The sequence below is a fragment of the Rhodnius prolixus genome, unplaced genomic scaffold (genome assembly GCF_049639745.1).
Source record: "Rhodnius prolixus isolate KJV_2025 unplaced genomic scaffold, Rpr scaffold_2, whole genome shotgun sequence".
NCBI classification, from domain to species: domain Eukaryota; kingdom Metazoa; phylum Arthropoda; class Insecta; order Hemiptera; family Reduviidae; genus Rhodnius; species Rhodnius prolixus.
In genome coordinates, this window is record NW_027411592.1 from 27154622 (window position 1) to 27182332 (window position 27711).

The window sequence follows — 27711 nt, forward strand, 5'->3', positions numbered from 1 at the left end:
AATTTGGAGCTCTACCCTGTCTTAGCTGGCAATAAGTACAGAAGTTTAAAATGATCTGAAAAAGATAAGAATTTGGAAAAATGTTCGTTACAGGAGGATGCCCTATCTCTTTCAACGTGCTTTAACAATTTCATTTTTATGTTGCTGAATTCTGAGAGTTAAATATATCTATTTATTGGAAGAATATAAAATTTCTTTCCCTGGTCAATCCAATTGGCCTTTATATTCGGTTGAAGTCAATCAAATAAAAGGAGCATATTGTAACAAATTTTTGGATAATGTGGTTTTCATCCTTAACAGTTTTGTAAGCCAGTTAATAATTCTAGAGTTAAGTCGATTAAAAAATAAATTAAAATTTAAGATTATCGTTGGTATCCGTTTGACCCGCTCTAAATTCGGTTTTTTTATTCGTTCTGTTATGGAACAACTCTAGGCACTTTATTTTCCTCTGTTTATCTAAATTCGAAAAAGTAATACTAAGATAATCAAAGTTTGTTTTCATTTCTACTGTTTGTTTATTTACACAAAAATGGCGGATATTTCTTTAGTACAGATTTCTGTGAAACTGTTTTACTAAATTTAATATCTATCGAGATGTCGACTAATAATATCAGGCCGTCGTTTACGCCATTCAAATTTCACCGACACTGCTGTTCATAGAATGCGCATGATTTGAAATGTCTGAATTAGCTCACAAGATCACCAATTAACAATGCGGAATACAGGGTGACCAGAGTTATATGCTCCACCCACTTTTTTTTTAAACGGCGGGAAATTTTGAAAAAATAAAAACAAGTATTTAATCATTTTTAGTCTAGTTTATTTTCAGTAACTGACCCATTTTTTTAAACCACTGTATCTCGAGATACAGTATCCAACTTTGTTTTTTCAAATAAAACGTTATATTTCTTTTTGCATATTTTTATAGTATTTGTACGCGCCGACAAGGCGGCACACCAACAGGAATAGGCAGATTGCACACGCTACGCAAAAGCGCGTAAACAAGAGCGCGAGAATAAGCGAATAAATATATCACCTAATATAAACTAAGATATGAAAGAAGATAGCAGTTTCTGGAAGAGCAGAGGAAACAGAAAGGAAGAGAAATACAATCAAACAAATCTTACCTTCTCGGGTAGCGGTTGGCGGGAACAAGCGCACCTTGGTCGAGCTGGATAGGCCCAATAAGCGTTCTTGTGAGGCGGGATTGATGACAGATAGTATATAGGAGTAAGCGAAAAGGGACAGACGAGAAAACCACTAACAGAAAGGAAGCGGAAGCGGACGTGTCCCGGAAGCGGAAGTGCGGTTTGGGTACGTGTGAGGAAAGTAATTGTAGAAAAATAGCCCAAGGTGCAAACGTAAAGCGGTTACTGCACAAATTAGCGGAGAACAAAACCAATCAGAACACACAAAATTAGCAATGTAACTTGTAGCAATTCAGATTAAGAAGTGAAGTTATATAGTAGAGAGTAGAAGGAAAAGGAAACAGGAAATTAGAGAAGAGATAGAGAACAAAAAAACTGTTTTTTCAGAAAGCTAAGCAGGAAACGCTTAATTACTAGGCAGAAAAGATCACTAGTCGCACGGTCCTCGCTTCCGGGCGGTGCGTATGTATACGAACTAGAATACTGCTGCCAGCGGGTACGCGTATGCCATCTATCGGCGATAGTGGCAATTAAAAACAGCCAAGTTACAGGACTTGACAGTATTTGAGCTCCTAAACAAAACAAAATTTTTTTTGAAATCGGTTAGGTTTATCAAAAGTTATGGTAATTTAAAATATGAAAAACAAATTTCAGTTTACTGTCAAAATTACGTTTTTTTTTAAAGAATCTGTTCAAACTGGGCACAACCAACGGATAGGCAAGCCAAAACTCTGGACTCCCACGCTCTGCTAGTAGCAGCACTTATGGTGGAGAAGTCAAGATCTAGGCAGGCTAGAATTATTCGACGTTCAGGTTGTTTTTTCTACAAACGTTTGGTGTGGAGTTTTAGGAAATCAACTAATCGGCCCATACTTCTACAGAGAGAACTTAACTGGTGAAAGGTATCCAACTTTTTTTTCAGAGACATTTTGCCAGTTCCGCTTGAAGATGTTCATCTACAACGTCGGGTAGATATGTATTTTCAAATAGATGGTTGCCCTGCGAGAGTGGTTCGAGGTTAGCTGGGCAGAAATTTCCATTAAAAGTGCGTAAGGACTCATTGTCCCATCCAATGGCCACCTCGATCTCCGGACTTGACCCAAATGGACTATATTTTGTGGGGATACCTAAAAAAATAAAGTGTAAAGTATCCTTAATCCCGTGGCTACAGTCGATGATCTGAAACGTCGAATTACTCTAGCCTGCCTAGATCTTGACTTCGCTACCATAAGTGCTGCTACAAGCAAAGCGTGGGAGTCCAGAGTTTTGGCTTGCCTATCCGTTGGTTGTGCCCAGTTTGAACAGATTCTTTAAAAAAAATAACGTAATTTTGACAGTAAACTGAAATTTGTTTTTCTTATTTTAAATTACCATAACTTTTGAAAAACCTAACCGATTTCAAAAAAAAATTTGTTGTTTTTAGGAGCTCAAATACTACAAAAATATGCAACAAAAAATATAACGTTCCATTTGAAAAACAAAAGTTGGATGCTGTATCTCGAGATACAGGGGTTTAAAAAAATGGGTCAATCACTGAAAATAAACTATACTAAAAATGATTAAATACGTGTTTTTTATTTTTTCGAAATTTCCTGCCGTTAAAAAAAAAAGTGGGTGGAGCATATAACTCTGGTCACCCTGTATATTAGACTCTGGGGATCTCCTTAGATCAACCCCGAAGCGACCATAAGTTAGGTTGTTTGATTCAATGTCGGTAAATATAAAGCTAATAATTTTCGAATATAGATCGAAAACCTGCTTTAGATCCAAGAAAACTGTTTATATATGCTGCCCATTTATTCTGATATTGTTTTCTATAATTGAATACAATGTGAAGATATATTCCAAGAGCATCTCTTAGATGTAAATCCTGCCAGGTGTTCTGGCAAAGATTTTGTTTGGTCCTCGCTCAAAAGCACTCGTTGGGCTAATATAAGTAAAAATCTTCAGTATACTGTTTACAAATGCCATAGGTCTATATTTAGCTGGATCCGCATTCTATGAATCATGTTAGTTTGGAAATAGGTCCTAATCAATATTTATCTAGAATAAAATTGAGGAGGTTCAGAATTTAATACTATTTTATCGGCAAATTTTGACAATTTCTTTTGAAATGCCGTCTTCTGAAGAATTATATTTTTCTTCTTTTTTACAGCTTCCTTAAATTCTTCAATCGTGATTTGCGTCTTGATGCGTACTTACTATTTCTGTTCTATAGCTCGGCAGTATCAAATTAACGAACATCGAGGTGGATCTATTTGCTAAGATACATTTTTAATTCTTGGGATTTTATTGCGGTCGATTAGGACATTATTGGCTTTGAACAAAATAACTTCATTGCTTTCCAGAAAGTTTAAAACCCTGTTACCTTTGCGATACCTCACAAAATTTTATCAGTATATCTTTCTGGTTTCACATGTTTTTCCAAAAACAAATTTAAACACTCTATTATTTAGATTTGAATTAATTTTTTTAAAAAATATTCTATTAGATCTATTTTACGAGTAGATGAATTATTTTTTTTCTGAATTGGATTTATTGAATTAATCTAATTTAAAATTGTTCTTTAAAATTTTTGGGCATTTAACCAATTAAGATATTTATTTAATATTACAAACATTTTTGGTAAGTGGTTATTAGCCTATCCTAGCCTAGCCTATTAGCACACTCTATTATCGACCATCTGTTTTACATATTGCATTGATTTCTGTGCAGTTGTAAAAATCTAAATAAAGGTTATAAAAAAAATTTTTCTTTTGAATTTTATTTTTTCTCTTTTATGAATGTTTATTGTGTTTGGGATTTAAATGTATTGGCTCCCAGGCACTTGTTATGTAAATTGCAAACAAAATAACACCGAAGAAAATTTCATTCCGCCATTGAGTCGGACTTGCAACCAGGAAAATCAGAACTTTGTTCTCTTTTTAAAACATTTTCACTCTCGCCAAAACTATGGGTATGTACGAGGGTCGTTTGAAAAGTCCGTGCAAAGTCAGAGAGATAGGACCACTGGCGCGTATCGAGGTTAAGTTTAGTTAGTAGCATCTCTTGGAAGAACACACACCAAGTTTCAGCCAGATCGGTCTATTTCTTTGTGTTTGGCATTCGTTTGAATCGAGGAAGTCGAGTGATTTTCAAAAAATGAACGAAAAAGAATTTCGTGTGTTGATTAAACACTACTTTATGAAAGGCAAAACACCTCAGGAGACTAAAGAGAAGCTTGATAAACATTATGGTGACTCTGCACCTTCGATTAGAACAGTTTATAAATGGTTTCAAAATTTTCGGAGTGGCCATATGGGCACAAGTGACGCTGAACGTTCTGGACGCCCTGTTGAGGTTACTACTTCAGAAATCATTGATAAAATCCATGATATGGTGATGGATGACAGAAGAGTGAAGGTGCGTGAGATTGCTAGTGCTGTGGGCATCTCGAATGAACGGGTACATAATATTTTGCATCAACATTTGGACATGACAAAGCTATCCGCAAGATAGGTGCCGCAATTGCTCACGCTTGACCAAAAACGAAATCGTGTGAAGTGTTGCAAGGACGGTTTGCAGCTGTTCCAGAAGAATCCGCAGGACTTTAAGCGTCGTTTCGTCACTGTGGATGAAACATGGATACATCACTACACTCCTGAGACCAAAGAACAAGCTAAACAATGGGTTACCAAGGGGGAATCTGCGCCAAAAAAGGCGAAGACCGTTCCTTCGGCCGGAAAGATTATGGCGACTGTCTTTTGGGATTCGCAAGGAATAATCCTCATCGACTATCTGGAAAAGGGTAAAACTATTACAGGTGCATATTATTCATCGTTATTGGACCGTTTGAAAACCGAGCTGCAAGAAAAACGCCCACGATTGGCCCACAAAAAAGTCCTTTTCCATCACGACAACGCACCAGCTCACACCAGTTGTGGACGCAAAATTAATGGAAATAGGGTTCCAACTCGTTTCACATCCCCCCTATTCTCCAGACTTGGCTCCCTCGGACTACTATTTCTTCCCCAATATGAAGAAATGGCTGGCGGGAAAAAGATTTTATTCAAACGAGGAGGTGATTGCAGAAACGAATGGCTATTTTTCAGACTTGGACAAATCCTATTATTCGGAAGGGATCAACAAACTAGAGCAGCGTTGGACGAAGTGTATAAGCCTAAAAGGAGACTATGTTGAAAAATAAAAAAGGTTTACCCCAAAAAATTAAGTAGTTTTTATTTTTGCACGGACTTTTCAAACGACCCTCGTAACTTAAGATATCGTTCGAAGAATGTTATTATAACTCATCTTGAGCATTGGAATGCTGCCTTTCAGGCGCCAGTAAAGATAACCATTAGTACCAATAATAGATGCAGATAGAAAAGGGAAGGGGTCACTCAGAGGTTTAGCTTGTACAGCATTTCAACATGGAGATCTGGGGTTCGAATACAGAAGGCCCTAAGATTCTCTCTTCCTAGCAGCTTCTTACAGTTATTGTCCGGTGATAGACAATGCTGTCTGTTTCGAAAGAACACTGTCCGCGGACTAGCAGTGCACTGAAAAAAAATTCCAGGCTCCACTGATCTCAGATGCTGAAGCTCCTTTCAAAAAAATAAGCTTCTCCAAACAGTTGCGCAAAACAAAGACGTAAGGCGAGTAAAGGGTGCTTTGAGGTCATGTTCAATTCGCCCTAGAATGATAATACCTCAGGGATGAGGGCTAGCGATTTCTTTCCGCAAGGCTAAAGAAATGAGTAGAAGTGGACGAATAATTTGTGTTTAAGATGTTAAAGAGCGGGAACAGTTTTCCATTCGGAAAACTCTTGCACAAAGGCAGGAATGTGTTTGAGAATGATTCTTTTGTGAAGAAGTCCAACACAAGAGAGAGTTTCCCCTATGTTAACTTGATAGTGAAGAACCTCGTTCAGAAATTTTAAAGGAACGTAATAAATCTGCCATCAGTTTCGTCCAATTTTAAATCGCAGCGCTATTTCTTGAGAACCATGCCAACATTTTATTTTGCCATTAACAGCATGCAACTGGATTAAAAGTGGCAGTTTGAATTGTATGAGTGTAGAGTGAACTGAACCACCAACATTTAAACTGTTTTTCGCAATCTTTTCTTATTTAAATATTCAGAGAGGTCTTTATGATGATTTTTATCTTTTTATTTTTCTCTATTCTGACAAAGAGAAAGGAAGTGACTTTTGGGACTTTGTTTTTTAATAACAATGAGAGCTCCCTTAAAACTTCAACAGATAAATATTTCTTCAAAAAAAAAGGTTCGCGTAGTTGAACAAAAGATGCAAAAATTCAAAATATTGCTTGGAAACTCAAATTATTGTAAATAATTATGCTTAAACCTAAAAATAAGATTAGAAATATAGGTAAGAAGTATTTTTCCAAACATAATACCAAAGAATTGCAGAAGTTCTTACGCAATTCTATGGAATAGAGAGACTGAATGCGTTGGCATTTTGATCCGGACATTCACCGGATTCACCGGTCCGCACATTCCGGACAGGTGAATCATGGAGAAATTCACTGTCTCTAATTTACTACCTCCTGCTGGAGGGTGCAACAAAATAATGAGGCCGTTTTCCTTCAACATTTACTATCTTTCTTTGAGCCATCCTTCTTGTTTAATACCACGGTCCGCCACTGATCGCAGGAGTGAGATTCTAGCGTTTTGAGTTACACATTTTAAATTCTGATTTTCTGTCAGCTGGTTCGCCATTGTACGTTTCAGTGTGTTTAATTTTTGCTCTGCAAACTTATTAATTTATTGTGTGTTTCTAGTGACTATTTAATGTTAAATTGTTTCTTATTTTGTTTATTGTTATTGTTTCTTTTTGTTAGACATTGGAGTGCGATGACACATTGACAATTTTTGTAAATAGTTTAATTTGAATAGACTTATTTTTAGTAGGTTAGGTAAGTTATTTGAATTTAAAATTTGTAGTAGTGATTGGACACTTAGTTCCAATAGTAGTCGCATGGCTTAAATGGAACATACAGATTCACCAGGCATTGAATCACATGGTTCGTGCAGTGCTAGTGGTATTTTCTCTAGTAATAATAATAAAACTAGTAATGATGTTTTGGATAAAACAAATAAAACAGTGAAAAGATCAAGCACTAATAAATCTGAAATTATGAAAAAGAAAAATAAAATTAAAACCAAAAGCACTGCTGTGCAAAGAAAGTTGACTCGAACCCAGTCCCTACAGTCAGTTAATTCCACTATTTCCACTACCCCTTTCAGTAATACTATCAATTTCTGCACACCTAATCCTTTTGCACCTTTAAGTGTAAAAGATGACGGAGAAATCCCGAACGCTAATGCATCGGCCAGTGAGAAAAAATCACCCAAGCCTCCTCCAATATATATCTTAAACGTGGAAGACTATTTACAATTCTGCACTACACTAACTCAACTTCTTGGACCCTCATCTTTCGATTGTAAATCGAGACTTGACAAGGTAATGTTATCAACGAAGACCATTGAGGGGTACAGAGCAGCAATTAAGTTCTTGCAAGAAAATAAAGCACAGTACCACACTTATCAGCTAAAGCAAGATAAGGCGTTTAGGGTGGTATTGAGAAATCTACACCACACTATTCCTACAGAAGCCATCAAAGAAGATCTGGAAGGGTTAGGGCACAAAGTGAGAAATGTCAGCAACGTGAAACATCCAGCTACTAAAGCATCACTTCCTCTGTTTTTTGTAGACTTGGAACCACAAGAGAACAACCAGGAAATATTCAAGATCACTTCAGTCCTGTACACACGAATTAAGGTTGAGGAACCCTACAAAACTGAGGAAATAATTCAATGTAAAAGATGCATGCAGTATGGCCACAGCAAATCTTACTGCAATTATACTCCTACGTGCAAAAAATGCGCTAAGTACCATTTTTCCTCAGACTGCCCCCAACCTAGGGACATCCCACCTACATGTGCGCTGTGCCAAGAAAGGCATTATGCTACCTACAGGGGCTGCACAGTGCATAAGGAACTTCAGCGACTTCGAAGAAAGTCAAGAGACCAAAACGGCCGCAGTCCGCAGCCGCGTTTGCATCAGGGAGCTGCTCCACCACCTACTCCAAAAGACTTTCCTCCATTATCTACAACTTCGCATCCGCATCCATCTCAGCCACCAACTTATCAAAGGCCTTCTTACGCTGGAGTCGCGGGGTCTCCGACTAACCTTTCATCCGCTTCTACTGACGTTACTACTGTACTGACCTCTTTCATTTCTGAATTCAAATCACTCATCAATCCTCTCATCAGCCTTCTCACTACCCTAGTGACTGATCTCATTCCTCGACTTGTAAAATAAATTCCTCATCACTAGCAATACTTCTTTGGAACGCAAACGGGCTGAATTCCCACAAAGACGAACTAGACATTTTCTTACATGACAAACTAATTGACGTAGCCCTAATTACGGAGACACACTTTATCGGACGATCTTACTGCAATGTAACTGACTACACTACTTACAGAGCAGACCACCCGGACGACACTGCCCATGGTGGCGCAGCCATTCTCATCCGCTCCTCTTTAATTCACAGCTTGCTCCTCACTGAGCAAACTGATGCTCTCCAGTCCGTGGCAGTTACATTGTATTGCCAGCCATTCTCTCTGAATGTGGCAGCGGTGTACTGTCCGCCTAACAAAGCAATATCATCACAAGAGTTTAGTACTTTCTTTGGCAAACTGGGGCCAAAATTCTTGGCAGGTGGGGACTATAACGCTAAACATCCGCAGTGGGGTTGTCGCACAACTAATCCTAGAGGACGCACCCTACTCAATGTTCTTTCTTCCTCTAACTACAAGGTACTATCCCCTGATCAACCAACTTACTGGCCGACAGCTCTCTCTAAACTGCCTGACATCCTAGACATTTTCGTTACCTCTCAGACATCTTCACAATGTACAGACATCTATACTCTTACTGATCTTTCCTCTGACCACAGTCCTGTGCTGTTGGTACTAACTGCAACACCTAAGACACTTCCGCCTCGCCCTTCTCTAATTACGGGACCTGTTGACTGGGATAACTTCCAAACTTTACTTGACACTAAACTTAATCTATCTCTCTCTTTAAAAACTGCTGACGAAATTGATGAAGCAGTTTACACGCTGACTAACGCAATACAGACTTCCATCTGGGAATCGACTACTCACTTACATCGGAAGAATACTAGACAATATAACTTACCTATAGAAACACGAATACTCATAAAAGAAAAAAGGAGAGCCCGAGCCCTCTGGCAACGGACACGTTATCCTAGCGACAAACGGATGTACTTTAGACTCACAAGACAACTGAAAAGAAATTTACAAAAGCTAAAAATTGAAAAATATGACGCCTTCATTACAAACCTGACTACAGACCGTAAATCTCTCTGGACAGCTACACGCAGGCTACTTTCCTACAAACATATTCCTTCTCCACTCAAACGGGAAGACGGGACTTGGGCGAAATCGGACGAGGACAAAGCTACATTGTTTGCTCATCACTTGACAAATGTCTTTACACCTCATCCTGATATGACGGACGATATACACATGGATGAAATACAAACAGAACTGGGCATTCCACTTCCTCTCGCACTACCACCAAAAGCCTTTACTCCTTCTGACGTTAAATACACTATCAAGAATCTTCCACCTAGAAAGTCTCCAGGATATGACCTCATCACCTCTGAAATTCTCCGCCACTTACCTAAAAAAGCTATCATCTTCCTCACCTACATTTACAACTCTGTCCTTCGTACTACATACTTTCCACTATCCTGGAAGTATTCAGTGGTGCGAATGATTCCGAAACCTGGAAAACCTGCTCACCTACCCTCATCATACAGACCTATCAGCCTACTGCCGACTCTAGGAAAAGTTCTTGAAAAACTGTTACTTAAGCGTATTAACCCCATATTGTCGGAGTTAGGTGTTATACCAGACCACCAATTTGGTTTCAGGTGTCATCATAGCACTATTCAACAATGCCACCGGGTTGTTGATGTTATTGCTTCAGCACTGGAGGAAAAACAGTATTGCTCAGGGGCATTCTTAGACGTAAGCCAGGCTTTCGACCGTGTTTGGCATCCTGGATTACTGTTCAAACTAAAAAAGCATCTTCCCTCAACATACTACCTCATTTTGCGCTCCTATCTTTCAGATAGGTTCTTTCAAATTAGTACTGGCTCAGCAATCTCTTCTTTCTCCACAGTGAGGGCGGGAGTGCCGCAGGGGAGTATACTTGGCCCCGTTCTCTACACAGTATACACATCAGACATACCTGTACAACCCTCTACACTACTCTGTACATATGCAGACGATACAGCCATACTAGCCACAAGTACACATCCTACATCAGCTTCATACAAATTACAGACACACTTACATAAAATAGAATTCTGGGCCAAGAAGTGGCGGATTAAAATGAACTCACAGAAATGCCAGCACGCCACGTTTACTCTCCAGCGGGGCTCCTGTCCACCTGTTCTCTTCAACAGCAATCCTCTACCTTATACAGATCTGGTGCGCTACCTTGGGCTCTACATAGACAAGCGACTCACGTGGAACCCACACACTAGACTTAAAAGACAAGCAATGACAAAACGTGCGAAACTACTTTACAGACTTCTTGGACGACGCTCCAAATTACCTATTGAACTCAAACGATTAATATACAGTACTATCATCAAACCAATGTGGACTTACGGTCTGGAGCTGTGGGGTTCAGCCAAACCTAAAAACATACGGACTGTACAGACATTTCAATCAAAACTACTTCGACAGATAGCTGACGCTCCTTTCTACGTAACAAACCTCACTCTACACAACGACCTCAACATACCTTTCGTACACCAATTAGCCAAGACTAAATATCAAAAATTCCATAGTGCTCTCTCCACTTGCTCCAATCCTCTAGTACAGTCTCTCGCCTCCTCTAACATTCCTAACAATCCTCCTCGCCGACTGAATCGCCAGTGGCCCCGCGACTTCCTCGCAGTCTGAAGGCTTAAAATTAATATCCTGTAGAAAGTGCTGCCGCTGGGCAGTTTCTTTCCTCCTGCCTTTCACGCCTCTATACTTCAATCTCCCTATTTACTTATTGTATAGTGTATTATACAGATTGTAAATAACAAAATAAATTTAAAAAAAAAAAAAAAAAAAAAAAAAAAAAAAAAAAAAAAAAAAAAAAGATTTTCTGTCAGACACATAGTGAATATGTAACAGTAAAATATGCTACCAACTTACCTCTCTTGATCTATGTGTCTTATATCTTTTAAAACACCTTGAAATTGGGGGAACTGGAATCGGGCAAATACACGAATATCCTGACATTTTAGAAAACTTTATAAAAACAAAAGTGGAAAAATACCTATCTGTTAACGAGCTTTAATAAATAAATTTCTTGTTTACACATATTGAGTTAATTCCATCATATGGTTGTGAGGAATATTGGAGCAATTACAATTTATTTAATGCCATTAAGCAGTAAAAACAAAATTCCTTATTTATTTATTATTAGTTTATTTAAGTTCGGGGTCCTCACAATTCTTTGAAGAATTTTGCTGATTTCACGTTAGTCCAGTTCTTCTATATCTTTCGTTCCTCATTTCAAATTTAAATAAGTCTTCCTTTTTCAAAAATATGAATAAAAATATTTCTAAAGAGCTTTAAGTTTCGAGTATTTCCTCTAGTTTTCGATTGAACATCTTTTCGAAATTAGTAGTTATTGCCATAAATAATTTGGAAATTTATAGAATTTTCTTTCCCCGTTTTTAAATAGCAAAATTACATTTCCTTTAAGCCATTTTTCTGGGATAATTTCAGTATTTAGACAGCTTTGAACAGTTTACATAATTGTTCTATCAACTTATTATCTCCAGTTTTTTACAGTTCATTAATAATTCTTCCTTCAAGACCTCCAAGTAACCCTTTGTTCAGCTTCAACTCTATTAGGTGGACTTCTTTTTAAGAATACTTCAGGGGTCTTAGGAACTGTCTTTTTCTACCTCCTTAAAATCAAACAATTATTTTAATTTATGTAAACCTCTCACACCTTTTGTTAATAATATGGATGGACTCGCATCATTCAAATTTAATACTGGCTACGTAATTAATACTCATATTGATCTTAATATTTTTGGAGACTCTTAATTTGATTCCTCATTAATTTATTTATCAAACAAATCCATTCTGATATGACCCCTGGGTCAAATCTAGCTGATTATTATACGAAACCATCGTGTTTGATTCCCCAAGAGTAGCGGCCCCCCAGACTTGTTTTTCCCTTTAGTCAGTTGGCGGAATTGGGTGAGCAAGGAGAGAGAGGGGAGGTCCTAGTAGGATGCAAGCCATGCGTCACTGTGAAGAAGAATGTCGGCCATGTTAGCATCAGCTTTTTCTTGTTGTGCGTAGTATTATTAAAACTGTGGTTTGTGTTCACAAGGTTCTAAGAAAACTGTGTCTTAGTTTATTATTTAATGAGCTCAAACCTTTGGACTTTAAGGATAGTGACTCACATAAGTACAATAATTATTACAATTAATTCTCCCTGATATACGTATATTGTCTTGGACAAATAACTATTCTAATTAACTTCCCCGTTGTATGTTGCCTAGTACAACCAATTGTTCTAAGTTTTCCCTGTTGTATCTTGCCTTGTATAATAATTATTACAATTAAGTCTTCCCTGATATATTGTGCCTTGTACAAATAATTAGTCTAATTAATTTCCCTGTTGTATGTCGCCTTGTACAATAATTATTGCAATTAAGTCTTCCCTGATATATTGTGCCTTGTACAAATAATTAGTCTAATTAATTTCCCCGTTGTATATTGTTTTGTACCAATACTTATTCATTGAGAGTAGTGCGTATTCCGCACCAAAGAGTATAAGGGTCACATACACTGGTGTTCAGATCTATTATTATTTCACTAGTTGTATATATTTTGTCTGTATCTCCTCGAAGACATTTTAATTGTGAATAAAGTTTATGGTTAATTTGCAAAGTGTTCTGAAGACTGGTGGCGTCCCCCACTATTCCAGCCTTAAGTTTAATTGCGTCTTTGTCCGCCCCCTTCCTTTTGACTATTTTTCATGGTGCCGAAACCCGGGAAACAGTCTTCAGAACACTATTGTTTTTTCTCGTAAATAATTTCGCCTTTTGTTGAAATAATTTACTTATATGATTGATGATATTTTGTTCATACGACGCGTTGGCATTAATTGTAAGGTAAATGGTTGGCCTACTATAGCCTTAATTTTTTTGTTTGTTATATTTGTTTGTATATATTTATATATTCCTTCATATCACCTATTGTTTAATTATAAAACTTAAACGCCTTGCGTACACTATTATTTCAGCTTTGTTTCTTATATTAGTATACCTAATTAACTGTATTTTTTCATTTTGTGTTTTCTATATGTACTACTGGCATTAGCTACCAAGTGACTTAGTCTATTTTAGTTATTTTGTCTATATTTTTTGTATTGTGCTATTATTTTGACAATTGTACATAACTCTTTTTCTCGCCAGCACAACCTGCTTGTCTAGCCTTCCTGTACAACATGGAAGAATTCACCGAGAAGACTACCCCTCCCCGTTCGCCAGTTCCCATTCCCCCTTCGCAGGAGGAAACTCCGCGATCGTCCATCCAGTCTGAGGCCAGTGGGGATCTGAATGTCATTAGATGCCGCCACCTCACTGCCAGGCTGGATCAATGGACTCGAAACGTTCAATTGTTGGACCCAGAGTCCCCTGAGCAGCTCTCCACCATTTTTAGGTCTCTGTCCCAGACAGTGGATAAAGAGGCTTGGGAATGGCTGCGGCCTTTGGCATCGGACTACAGTGCCCCTCTTGCCTTGGCGCTGTCTCAAAGCCACGAACAGGCTGAACTCGCCCACCTTTCTATTGTCTTGCCGATTTTGGCTACCCCCCCTCCTTCCATTAAGCCTGCCCCGGTGTCTGTCTCTTCCCACACTGGCGTAGTGGATGAGTCCGTTGTGGAGCTCGCCAGAAGGCAGCTGCAGGAGCTCATCATCCCTAAGATTCCGGTGTTTGAGGGGGATGTGTTGACGTATGGGGATTTCAAACGGAATTTTCAGTCTGAGATTCATAGACTAGCCCTCCCTGCAGCCAAGCGGCTTCAGGCTCTTCGATCATGCTTGAAAGGCCCCCCTTGTCCATCGTCCAGAATGCCACCTCCACTGAGGAAGGATACCTCTATGCCTGGGAGACTCTGGACGCCCGATATGAGGGAAGGTTGAGGGTCGCCAGCGCTATGGTGGACAACTTCCTTCACTTCCCAGAGCCTCAGCCCAGCATAGAAGCGTGCATCGCCTGGCTGTCAAGCAGACAAATTTTACTGGGCCAGTGTTCCATCCCTCACCCTCTCGATTTTCTCCTTTGCCACATTACATTGTCCAATTTGGCCCCCGGTCTACAAGAGGAATTTAGGAAGAAGTACCTAAGATCCTTTGACGAGCTGCCTTGCAGTTCTCAAGTGTTGGATTTCCTAAAGGACCAAGGGGACCGACTCTCTTCTACATTGTCGCCAAGGAGGACCCCCCTCCTCCTGTCCAGGCTAGTCCCAGCCCTAGTCCCACGCCTCCTTCTCATCAACCAGCTTCCATCCCCTCGCCCAGTCAGGTTAAACCGTACTCACCCAAATCAGTCCATTTTGTACCTCGTCCACCACGGAGACCTTCATCATCTTCACCTCCTCCAGGGCCACAGCCTATCCCTTCTACTCCTCGTGCCCCAACTTCCTCAACCTCTTCCTCCATTCAGTGCTACCTCTGTGGGGATCCACATCGCCTGTCTAAATGCGCTCACTACGTTAACTTGTCAGTGAGTGACAAGTGGGATTTGGTTACGGAAAAGAACCTATGTACCAATTGTCTTTCCATCTATCACCCAGTATCCCGATGTCCTTGCCAGGTCGGGTGCGCGAAGTGTCATGGAGAGCATCATACCTCCTTGCACCCCCCTCCACCATCTGCCAGCCTTAGTCAGAGAAGAGCTAGTGCCCCTGGAATTCCTCCATTGATGTCCCTGCGAACCTCTCGACCCTCGAGGCCCAAATCTCCTCCCAAAAGGGTACGCTCCCAGGACTTACCTGAATCCCCGCCTCCCTTCCCAAGACGCTCCCTTCTTCCTCCCAGCTCCTTTGAGCCTCATCTGCCTCTAGGCAGGGTTAGGGACTCTGAGTCTCGACCCTCGTCGTCTTCCTCGTCCGACGAACTGCCCCCCGTACATCCTGTAACGTATTTTGGACGACATCCAGCACCCCCTCCCCCGCCGGAATTATAGGTTCTTGGCAGGCGCGATACCCCTCCCTTGCCCACCTTTGCGTTCTGCCGTCGCAGACGCTGCCGTTTGTGTCACTCGGCAAATGTCCCACGTCAGTCCATAGTAAAGTCTTTTCCGTCCGATATGTCAGTTTCCCCCACTGCCCTGGTGTATCTCCTTGGAGGAGATGGCCAGTGGTATCGCGCTCGTGCCCTGCTGGATTCAGGCAGTGAGATAAATTTGATGTCCAAGAAATTCGCCAAAGAAAGTAAATTGAACTACAACCCTATGTCAGGTGGGATTCGAGGGATAGGAGGCAACATCGCCACCCAAGTCGTAGGTCAAGTTTCTACCAATTTAAGGCAATGTCCCCCATTTTCCCAAATCAAAGTCCCCTTCCGCATAGTCACCAAGACTGTCCCAGATGCACCGTCCTCTTATTTCCCTGTTAAGGATTGGCAGCATTTAGCGGATAAACAGTTAGCCGACCCAACCTTTAACGAACCGAGTCCTGTAGACGTAGTATTTTCAGCCTCGGTTTTTGACGCCATCGACCTTAGTCAAATAATCCGGGCACAAAATGGTTCCCCCAACGCCCGACTAACAACTCTTGGCTGGATTATGTCTGGCCCCTTGAGAAGCTTCCCCTCGAGGCGGGTTTGTTTTCACGCTTCTGTCAAGGACAGCAGGTCCAACTCCAAGTTATATCGGACCTATTATAAAATTTTGTTCAAGCATAAATATGGTCAACTACCGGCACCTGCTAACCAGTCTAGCCCAGAAAACAAGCCTTCGGCCGAAACCCTTTTGTACCGGTCCGAGTCGGAACAGATTGCTTGCAATAACCCTGAACTCCCCGTGCAGTCGGAACAGTCAGGCCCCCCTAGTTTGTCTGTGTCCTCCGCTCAAGTCAGGTCTACTCCCCAAGAGGAAGTCATCACTCAGCAGCCCACTCCTCCAACTTTGGCTATCCAACTTCCGCCCCCGAAACCTCAACGTCTGATTAGAACGCGGCGTCCGCTGCAAACTTGTAATACCTTCCTTCCTGAAACTCTTCCTCCCACCATAACTTCTGCCGGGGTTGCTCTCTTCGAAGGTTCTGATTCACCTGTTCGTCCCTCTCTAGTCACTCATATGCCGGCAATTCCTGCCTAACCCACGGTACTCCGACTCGGCTCGGGTAAAACCCCCCAATCTATATCACACCCCCCTGACCTAGTCTTGTCTCGCCTGATGGAAAGGATGTTTGCCTTGGAGGAAGTGTCGGAGGTTTCGCCTCTCACCCCGGACGAATTGAAGGCTGAAGAGTGCTTCTCGAAGTCACATTTCCGACTTCCTGATGGTCGTTTTTCAGTAGCACTGCCATTTAAAACCAGTCCGTGTTGCCTCGGTGAATCCAGAAAGATTGCTTTAAGGCGTCTCTTACAAACTGAATCCCGTCATGCCAAGTCCCCACATCTCCGTGCTCCCTATGTGGAGTTTATGAAAGACTACTTAGATTCGAATCATATGGAACTGGCCCCTCCTCTCAAGTCAGGTCAAATTGTCTATTATATTCCCCATCATGCGGTACACCGTCTAGACGACCCCCCGGAAAAGATTCGTGTAGTATTTAACGCTTCCCAGAAGTCCTCTTCAGGCATCTCCCTCAATGAGCTCTTGCTCCCTGGACCCCGTTTACAGCTCGATATCTGGAAGGTGGTTACCAGATTTAGAGTGGACAAATGGGTCTTTACGGCCGACATTCGCCAAATGTTTAGACAGATACAACACCCCCCGGAAGATAGGGATTTGTTACGCATACTGTGGCGATTTGACACGAGCCAACCAGTGTAGGAGTACCGTTTGTGCACTGTGACCTATGGAACCACGTCAGCTCCCTACTTAGCATGTCGCGTCCTTCAAGAATTAGCTCTGACCTCTCAGGCTTCCTTTCCCCTGGCCTCTGAGATACTCCGCGACCGTACCTATGTGGATGACATTTCTGGAGGAGGCCCTACTCTAGAAGTGGCATTGCAATCCAGAGATCAGTTAATCCAATTATTGAGTCAGGCTCAAATTGAACTCAGAAAGTGGGCCTCAAATCATCCGCAATTATTAAATAAAATACCCTCTGAATATCTGCTTCCAGCCATGTCCTCAGTCTGTTTAGAAAACGATGAGGAGTCACAATTGAAAATCCTCGGACTTTGTTGGAACCCTGCTCAAGATTACTTCCACTTTCTAATCCGTTCCGTTCCTAATGTTCAAACTAAAAGACAATTAGCCAGTCAGATTGCAAAAGTTTTTGACCCCTTGGGATGGCTGATCCCCGTAACAGTTTTCGCTCGTGCAATATTTAGAATAGTCTGTCAAGCCTCCTTTGATTGGGATGATCCCCTGCCCTCATCAATTGTCCAGGAATGGGCTCAGTTCGCTGTCTCCCTGCCTGACCTGTCTAAAATTCACATCCCTAGATTTTTGTCTCTACCCAATCCTAAGTGTTATTTAGTGGGTTTTGCTGACGCGTCTGAGCGAGCCTATGCGGCCGTGGTTTACCTTGTGTCCCAGTCTGAGGACACTGTCATTAGCCTGGTCATGTCTAAAGCCAGAATGGCCCCCATGAAACCGGTCACGCTCCCTCGTCTGGAGCTTTGTGCGGCCCACCTACTTGCCCTTACGATTAATAAGGTCAGATTACTTTTCCCTCGGATAACCACTCAGATCATCCTAGCCTTTTCGGATTCTACCATTGCCCTGGCCTGGATTACAGCAACGCCACCTCCGCATTGGAAGGTGTTCGTGGGAAATAGAGTAGCCACTATCTTAGAAAAAGTACCCGCCTCGCAATGGTTCCACATCTCCTCCTCACAAAACCCCGCTGACTGTGCCTCACGTGGAGTACGTCCTCAAGAATTAGTGAGTCACCAGTTATGGTGGGAAGGTCCCCCTTGGTTGAAATCAAACCACGAGTCATGGCCCCTTGGGCAAGTAAGTGCCGCTTTGTCTGACCCTGTCGTAGGAGCAGAAATTCGCTCCCAGGCCCTTAATGTGTCAAGTGTAATGCCCTGCCCTGAGGAATTAGAGACTAAATTTTCCAGTCTGTACACTCTGCAGAATGTAGTGGCCTGGTGCCTGCGATTCGCCCACAATACTAGAAATCCAGTACATCGTATGTCAGGTCCATTGAATGTAAAGGAACGTAACGAAGCCCTGCGAGTTCTAATAGTCCGAGCCCAACAGCACTCGCTTTCCGAGGAAATTGAGGATGCTCAGTCCCCCCGGCCTAGACTACGCCTCGTTAAAACCTTAGGCCTATTTCTGCACACTGATGGAGTGTTGCGAGTTGGAGGGAGACTCAGACTGGCCGATGTCCCCGAATATCAAAAGCACCCTGCCTTGTTGCCTTCGCAACACCCCTTCACGGCCCTGGTCATACAAGATGCCCACATATCCAACCTCCACGTAGGCCCCACTGCCACTCATGCGTTTTTGAGAAGTCGATATTGGATTGTTAATGGTAAGAATGTTGTCCGCCGACAATTGGGAGCCTGTAACAAGTGTTTCAGTGTCAAGCCAACACCCTTCAACCCACTCATGGGTCAACTGCCCGAAGGAAGAGCCAGCGCTTCATCACCCTTCACCACCACTGGCATAGACTACGCAGGCCCCTTCAACGTGAAAATTGCTTCCCTGTGTTCAGCCAAAGTCCTCCTGTCTTACCTCGCCATTTTCGTCTGTTTTTCCACCAAGGCCATACACCTGGAACTAGTCACAGACCTCACAACACAGGCATTTTTAGCTGCCCTGAACCGCTTCGTTGCCAGGAGGGGTGTGCCGAGTCACATTTGGTCGGATAACGGCACTAACTTCGTCGGAGCCAAAAGAAGACTCAAGGAGGTATCTGCACTACTAAATGACGCCAAGTCTCAGGAGGCCATCCTAAGAGAATCCAACAAAAGAAGTATCGAGTGGCATTTCATCCCCCCTCGAGCACCACACTTCGGAGGTCTCTGGGAAGCAGCCGTTAAATCTACTAAAAGATTACTGAAGGTCACGTTAGGCACTCAAGAGCCCACCATGGAGTGTTTCCTCACAATCATTTGTCAAATTGAAGCCATACTAAATTCCAGACCTCTCACCGCCGTCTCGTCCTCGCCAGATGATCTGCAAGTCCTGACTCCAGGTCACTTTCTGATTATGCGACCTATGACTGCACTACCTCCCGATGGCTCTTTAACTCCTCGCACTGCACTCAAATCGAAGTGGGCAATGGCACAGCTCACTGTTGGACAGTTTTGGAAAAGATGGCACAAGGAGTACCTCCTCGAGCAGCAAGCCATGCTCAAATGGCATTCGCCCTCCTTCCCCGCGGCAGTGGGACAAATAGTCATGATCATGGACGACAACCTTCCTCCACTGCAGTGGTCCATAGGCCGAATCGTCCAGCTTCACCATGGCCGAGACAACGTGGCCAGGGTGGCCGAGGTCAGGACAACTTCAGGACTGATCAGCCGGCCTGTCCGGAAGCTTTGCCCCCTGCCAACTCAGTAAGTGGATCTCTGCGAGTCCACTGCGGGGGAGGATGTTTGATTCCCCAAGAGTAGCGGCCCCCCAGACTTGTTTTTCCCTTTAGTCAGTTGGCGGAATTGGGTGAGCAAGGAGAGAGAGGGGAGGTCCTAGTAGGATGCAAGCCAAGCGTCACTGTGAAGAAGAATGTCGGCCATGTTAGCATCAGCTTTTTCTTGTTGTGCGTATTATTATTAAAACTGTGGTTTGTGTTCACAAGGTTCTAAGAAAACTGTGTCTTAGTTTATTATTTAATGAGCTCAAACCTTTGGACTTTAAGGATAGAGACTCACATAAGTACAATAATTATTACAATTAATTCCTCCCTGATATACGTATATTGTCTTGGACAAATAACTATTCTAATTAACTTCCCCGTTGTATGTTGCCTAGTACAACCAATTGTTCTAAGTTTTCCCTGTTGTATCTTGCCTTGTATAATAATTATTACAATTAAGTCTTCCCTGATATATTGTGCCTTGTACAAATAATTAGTCTAATTATTTTCCCTGTTGTATGTCGCCTTGTACAATAATTATTGCAATTAAGTCTTCCCTGATATATTGTGCCTTGTACAAATAATTAGTCTAATTAATTTCCCCGTTGTATATTGTTTTGTACCAATACTTATTCATTGAAAGTAGTGCGTATTCCGCACCAAAGAGTATAAGGGTCACATACACTGTGGTGTTCAGATCTATTATTATTTCACTAGTTGTATATATTTTGTCTGTATCTCCTCGGAGACATTTTAATTGTGAATAAAGTTTATGGTTAATTTGCAAAGTGTTCTGAAGACTGGTGGCGTCCCCCACTATTCCAGCCTTAAGTTTAATTGCGTCTTTGTCCGCCCCCCTTCCTTTTGACTATTTTTCACATCGGATTAGATCTATAATAACCTTACCTGACATACTCAGCATAAACGCAAATATCGCTTAGCAACCTATTTACCTAAATTTTGTTGCTGGTTCCTTACAGTTCCCTTTCTAACTTACACTACAACATAATATGACACGATACCATTTAAGCCTAATTTTATCCACTCAACTTCTGGAGATCATTCACCTGGACATCATAACAATAGACTGAAATAAATTCTTAACGGTAAAAATAGATTTGTTTCCAAATTTGCTAAGTATTTAACGTTAAAACAAGGCGAGAAATAGAAGTAGCGAACAAACTAATTACTTTATACTTCAGGAATACCCGAAAAAATGAAATCGGACGATGGATTGCATTTCAGTTTCTATTAGGCTTACATAAAATTGATTTATGTGTCATAATTTCATATTAACCAAAATCTAATGGGATCGCTGATACTCAAGTAGAATAAATATCTAGGAATATTTAAAAAATTGGGTTTCCAGTCGAAAGGATGTAAGAAAAATCTCAGAGATTGTTCATCAGGAAATTATTCCCCTTACCATCATCCTCTTCTAATTAGATGTTGGCAATAAAATCAGCTGTAGAACCACTTTAGTGTTTCACACTTCATCTCTAACTCATGTACTGCCTGAAGATTCTTTTTCTTCTGGAATACAGGTCGCCTAAGAAAAGAGATTATTAAGGAAAGAGCTTAAGAAAAGAGAAATTCGGAGCAGCTACAATCTTAACTTAACAATCCCACAACCCAGTTTTGTGACATTTCCAAGTAGAATGCTCACTTTTGGAAGTATTTCGCTTACTTTATTCTAATAAATGCGTTTTCTCCAGTGCCGAAATAATTACATTTTTATCAGACTAACATCCTCACGCTTTGATCAAATATTCCGCCTTACTTGGAAGGCTAGATATTGGATTATTAACTCTTGTTAACTTTCCTTTTTATTTAATTTTTTCTTTTATAACTGCTTTCTCCTGCATTGCTTGCATTATGCTTTATTCATTTTTTTCTAGTGTTAATTATTTATTTGATGTCTCTTCATTCTTATATCGGATTTATTTTTATTTATTTACCAGTAGTCAACGTAGTTCACATCCTTGGGCTTTACCTTGACAGAAGACTTACATGGAACCCTCATAATCTACTTAAGAGGACAGGACTCAACAGACGCTTCCGTCAACTGAAAAGACTACTCGACAACGGACCAAAACTCACTCTGGACAACAAACGACTTGTATATGTAAAAATATTAAATGGCTAAGGCTTAACAGCTAATGCCAAAAAAAAAAAGAAAGTACATTAAAGGCAGTCTGGGCTTATGGCATCGAACTGTGGGGTTCAACCAAACGCTCAAATCTGCAAAGGATCCAGTCCTTAAAGTCTAAAATTCTTCGCTCTATAGTAAACGCTCCTTTCTACGTTACCAATCAAACTTTTCTTTCGTCACCCAAGTTGTAAAAACAGGTTACAGAAACTTCCATCTTAACATTCAATCACATCACAATCCATTCATACAACATCTATCTTCCAGAACATTTCCAGACAGCACTTCCAGACGTCTTAAAAGGCAGTGGCCTCGCGATCTCCTCTCTGATGAAGAGAGTCAGTAGAATTTAGAATGTTATTGAAGTGTTACCGCTGGGTAACTTCTCCCATGTTGCTTATAACCCAACTCGTTGATTGTAACTAAATAAATGATTTTAAAAAACATTTATTTATTTTGAAAAAATAATTTCAAAATAATGTATTGAAAGTTTCCATAGAAACACCAGCAGACGGCTGACGCCATTGCTATGTATATAAAGTACATGTTTGTAAAAAAATTTTACAATTTTTTTTTTTTTTTTTTTTTTGCGCATCAACAGCTGAGGTCATTAGCGCCCGGAGCTTTTTCCAGTGCACTGCCGGCCTCCGGACAGTGTTCTCTCGTTACAGACAACACTGTCCATCACCGGACAGTGAGCTGTAAGAAGCTCCTAGGAAGAGAAAATCTAAGGGTCAGCTGCTGGATTCGAACCCGGGACCTCCGCGTGGGAGTCCAGTATGCTAACCTCATAGCTAATCCCTTCCCTAATAAATATTATTATTATTATTTTGAAAATTGCAAAGAATTTAGCAAAGATAATTAAACCGTAATTACATTTCTTGAAACCTATTTGTTCTACAAAGAATATTACTTTATAATATTGTACTTGTTTCCTTTGAAAGTATTAGTAAGTAACAGTACTAAAAATTGGCTGAAAAATTAATCCGTTCGAATTAATTAATATGATCACATTTCCAGTATTTTTAATTGAATTATAAACACAAATATGTTAGAACTACATTGTTAATTACATACAAAGCACTTAAGAAATAGTAGCCAATTAGTAAACAGTGAGATTCTTGACAATAGAGGCAAAAACTAAAGAAAACTCACGGATATAACCAAAGAGGTTTATGAGGAAATACCCAAAAACAAACAAAAAATTAGCTAAATACTAAGCGAATTCAGAAAGAATGAGTGCAAGAAACTGATGAGCAATAGCCACTATACCGAAGACAATACATTAGCTAAAATTGACACATATCCTAAATTAATAAACCTTAAATCAGTTTACTTCTTACAGCTTACTTCTTTAGCCCCCACCTTGTGCTTTCGAATCATTTTTAATTTATTTTAAATAAATAGTATATTATTTTTAGACAATCTATTTATTTTATTAAGGCTTAAGTCTCATCTATCACATGGTGTATTGTCTTCACTCATGGAACAAATGGAACCACTTTAGTTGCAACAGAGCAACAAGTAATTTCAGATTTGAAAACAGCAATGTCTTTCCTTGTTACTACGCCTACAACCTATGCAGTAAAATAACACTTCAATTAGATTACAATGCACAAGGACTATTCGGTTTGTTGATGGTTTTTGAGATCATATAACTTAGCCAATAGTCAATTGAAATTAAAAAACCTTCTCCAATAGACATAAATTCCATTGGCATTGTGTCGAGTTGCTCTTTCTGATGATCTCATCCAACTGTCTAAGCAACATTTCTTTCAATTATTATCTACTTCTTATCAAGAGTTTCAGGTGATATTCTCTTTTGTTTGTCAGAATAACCAAAGGCAAAACCAAATAAAGGTTCACCGGCATTTAGATAATTTTTCAGGAAAAAACCTGACCAGAACACTCACACGACATTTCCTTACCTCATTAATTACATTTCTTGAAATCTAATTGTTCTACAAAGAGGATTATTTTATAATAAACTACTTGTTTCCTTTGAAAGTAAAAGCCTATTCATTCGATCAAGCAATTTTCTTCATTAGGAGTTTTGTTTACGTATTAATACTTGAAAATATTTAATAGTTGATAACTTCGTACATTACTATGAATTGATGTTTAGATTTTAAGGTCAATTTAGACCCTCAGAGGGCCTAAAAAGTTGCGGTAATGCATAATGCCAGAGCCCAACAAAGCGTAGACGCACAAATAGTCGTAGTAATTGGAGGAAATCGTACACCAATAACAAGAAAAAAGCTTAATTATTAGTCATATTTTTCTTTATTAGTTCATTATTTCTCTTGCCTAAGTTCACCAGTCCATTACCCAACGGCATTACTCCTAAACGAAGCGGTCATCCAGACGATCTTCGACCACGTGATGCTTTGACCTATCAACGTTAGCACTGTTAGGTTTGACAGAAAGTTTCAGCCTTACACATATTGAGTATGTCCTAGTAGTTTGAAAGGCATGTATGACTGAAAGGTCTGCACTTTAGGGAAGCAAAAACTTCTTCCCTATACTGATAACTCAACCATTATACAGAGGCTCAAAAAAACAGAACTGGAGTGGTGCTCCAACTTAAAGGTGCACAAGAGTGTTTATGGAACGCGTGGAATAGACTTCAACTCCCCAAGGAATCTAATCCAAACTTAGTCCAAGTTTTAGTTTACTGAATTATGGTTAGAATGCATGGGGTTATTTTTCTTCACAAATGTAGCTGTTGAGTGAAAATTTAACCGCATTATCTTTCTTCCTAGTTTCTTTTTTTTTAAAAAAAGTCTCATTTTTCCAATACTTAAGGTATTTTTGTTGATCAACATTAATTTTAAAAATTGTTTCAAGAAAATGTTATTAAATTTACTTCAGCTATTTGAAATGGGCAGCTCTCCTTTAGAGTTCAATATATTGTACGGTCCTAAGTCTTAACAGTCTTGGGGTACATGTATTGTTAGAATATCATGTTAGAAGAAAAACGAAAAACGTACCACGGGAATTACCACTTTTTTTCAGAAAGTTGATTTTTCAATGTTTTTGATTTTTTTGAATCAGTATTTAATGGAAATATGCCTACAATAAATAAAGGAATTTATCGACTTGTGCGAATAACACTATTTTAAAAGTAAAAGTGAACTTGCTGAAGTAAAATTGAGGTTTCAATGCACAGCCATCACTTAATTAATCACTCGTAATATTTACCTCATTTGATTGATTCACAACCAATAAGTGCCTCATTCCCAATCTGGTCATCAAAGAATACACTGTGGAGAATGACGTCTCCTGCAAATATTACGGAAATTAAATTTCGACTCTTAATTATTACACAAACTAGATTTGTTGGATACTACTGTACACAAAGAAAATATCTGATGTGGGCACTTACAAGGTTTACTCTCAACTTAAATATTTAAATAAAAACCTTATACAACTGTACTACCGGACAGTTTTACTACTTCATAAATAAATAAATTTCTTCCAAAAAGGTAGTTGACTTCATTGTTATAAAAGTTCACAATGATAAAATTGCCCTGTTGAAAGAAGCGTAAAGCCTAGCTCTTCTCAAAACCCATTAAAATTAAACATTTCTAGAAAAAAAAAAAAAAAAGCAAAAATAAAGGCCTAACATCCATTTTGTCCAAGATCAAAAGAAACTTTTCGGCAACTACCTAGAAAATTGCAGAATACAGAAGAGCTCTCTTTTTTTATTAATATCCTTCTAATTCAGAATTTCGACATTTCTCACTTAATGTAATAAAACAAAAAATCATTAAGTGTACTAAAATTCATCGGAGCCCCTGCCTTCACTTCATACGGGCACTTTGATTGGCCTGACGCAACTCGATAAAATTTAAAACATTAACATGCAAAATTAAAGAAAAATATATATTTTGTTAATTTCTTTGTAAAGAGTGAACCGTTGCTACGCCAGCCTGGGTCCAAACTCCTTTTCTGCGAAAACAACTTTTCTGAGAGCAACACTGGTAATGAATATTGTGTAAATATTTTCTAAACCAGGAATACACAACCAATCCGAAGAATAATTTGGAAAGTAACCATTTTGGATGATAAAACAAACTAATAAAGCAATAAAACTCCTTAATACTGTAGTATTTAGTATTTTATGTTTATAGTTATACTGTTTTATAAAACAGAAACCTAACGAAGATTTTGAATCTGCTCTCTTATTTCCAGCAATAGGAGGAGATCAATATTTCGAACTGACATTATTATTATTATTTTAAATTAGAAACAATCTGCACTAGAAATTTCAAAAATTGAACTTTTAACAGTCGATATCCCTTATTTGAAAAATGGATATAAAAACTTGAAAGAGCTACGAGTGTGCCAAAAGCCTAGAATTCGCTAGGGGAGTTTCTCTGAATTAGGTAGGAGAAGTATCCAAAGCGTCTGATCCTCAAGTTATAGGAGGTTGCCCTACTTTAAATTTGCTGCAGAAACTAGCATTCTCAAATTTAGGATTATAACCAGGGTTTCGCAAGAGAGCATCAGGAGCCAAAACTCGAAATGGCAGCAAGCAATTCTTCGGTTACAGGGTTTTGAACAGGTGGGTCTCTCCCAGACTAGAAACTACAGACACTATGAGTACAACCATCCGGCCAGCAACCACGTTTGGAAAGGAAAGAAAATGTGTTTTATTATGCTCTCCTAATATTACATGACTCAACACAAAATCCGTGAGGATAGAATACTAAAAGAGCCACCCAAGCAAAATTAGATGCAACTAGTTAACAGTTACTTATTTGAGACACCTTGCCCTATACCCCAGACTTTTGTTGAGAATTCATGAGAAGACCAAAAGACTCCTAGCGTGGTACCTTATTGGCTTGCAAGGGATGAAGACAGGATGTGATCCCAGTACGATTCCTGAGTCTTATGAGTCTATAGCGATCGCTATATTTCTTTCAAGCACTCTCCTCAACAATATATTGAGATGTGGACAAAGGGAGTCAACTTCACAATTTTTGGAGGGGGTCTTTGGGAATAGAAAGGGAACAATAGTTAGAGAGAAGATATTTCAAAAGATTTTCCTAATTCTCCAAGCACTTTCTACAATTGATACCACTCGTATCGGTAGAAATGAAGGTGTCGAGTTTCAGTAAAGTGATAATATTGATGGAGATGAGGCAGCTGGTTGGTAGAGTGAAGGTGCCGAGTTTGAGAACAGTGATAACATTGATCATGATGAGGGACCAGCTAGACAAATAAAGGTGCATTAAACAAGGGCCGATCCTGATTCAACCAATGGCCAAGTTGTGGTTATAAAAATTTAATCGCTTAAAATTTGATTGACTTAAAAAATGTAATCGCCTAAGCTGATTATAACTAAATTTGGAATTTAATTCAATCAATTAAAATTAATCAGAATTAATATTTAATATTAATAAAAAAAGAGAGCTCTTCTGTATTCTGCAATTTTCTAGGTAGTTGCCGAAAAGTTTCTTTTGATCTTGGACAAAATGGATGTTAGGCCTTTATTTTTGCTTCTTTTTTTTTCTAGAAATGTTTATTTTTAATGGGTTTTGAGAAGAGCTAGGCGTTACGCTTCTT

The 27711-nt window shown here is 39.8% G+C and overlaps 1 protein-coding gene across 18 annotated transcripts in view; it reads right to left on the reverse strand.

The window, feature by feature from the left end:
• LOC141449342 (H(+)/Cl(-) exchange transporter 7-like) overlaps positions 1-27711 on the reverse strand; it is a 131088-nt gene that overhangs the window by 76337 nt on the left and 27040 nt on the right. For all 18 annotated transcript variants that reach the window (XR_012455467.1, XR_012455466.1, XR_012455465.1 and 15 more), the window contains one exon: positions 25342-25422. Coding sequence is in view for 15 of the 18 variants with exons in the window: in XM_074118681.1 (XP_073974782.1) it covers positions 25342-25422 (81 nt within the window). In the remaining 3 variants the exon portion in view is untranslated. The remainder of the gene's footprint in view (positions 1-25341; positions 25423-27711) is intronic.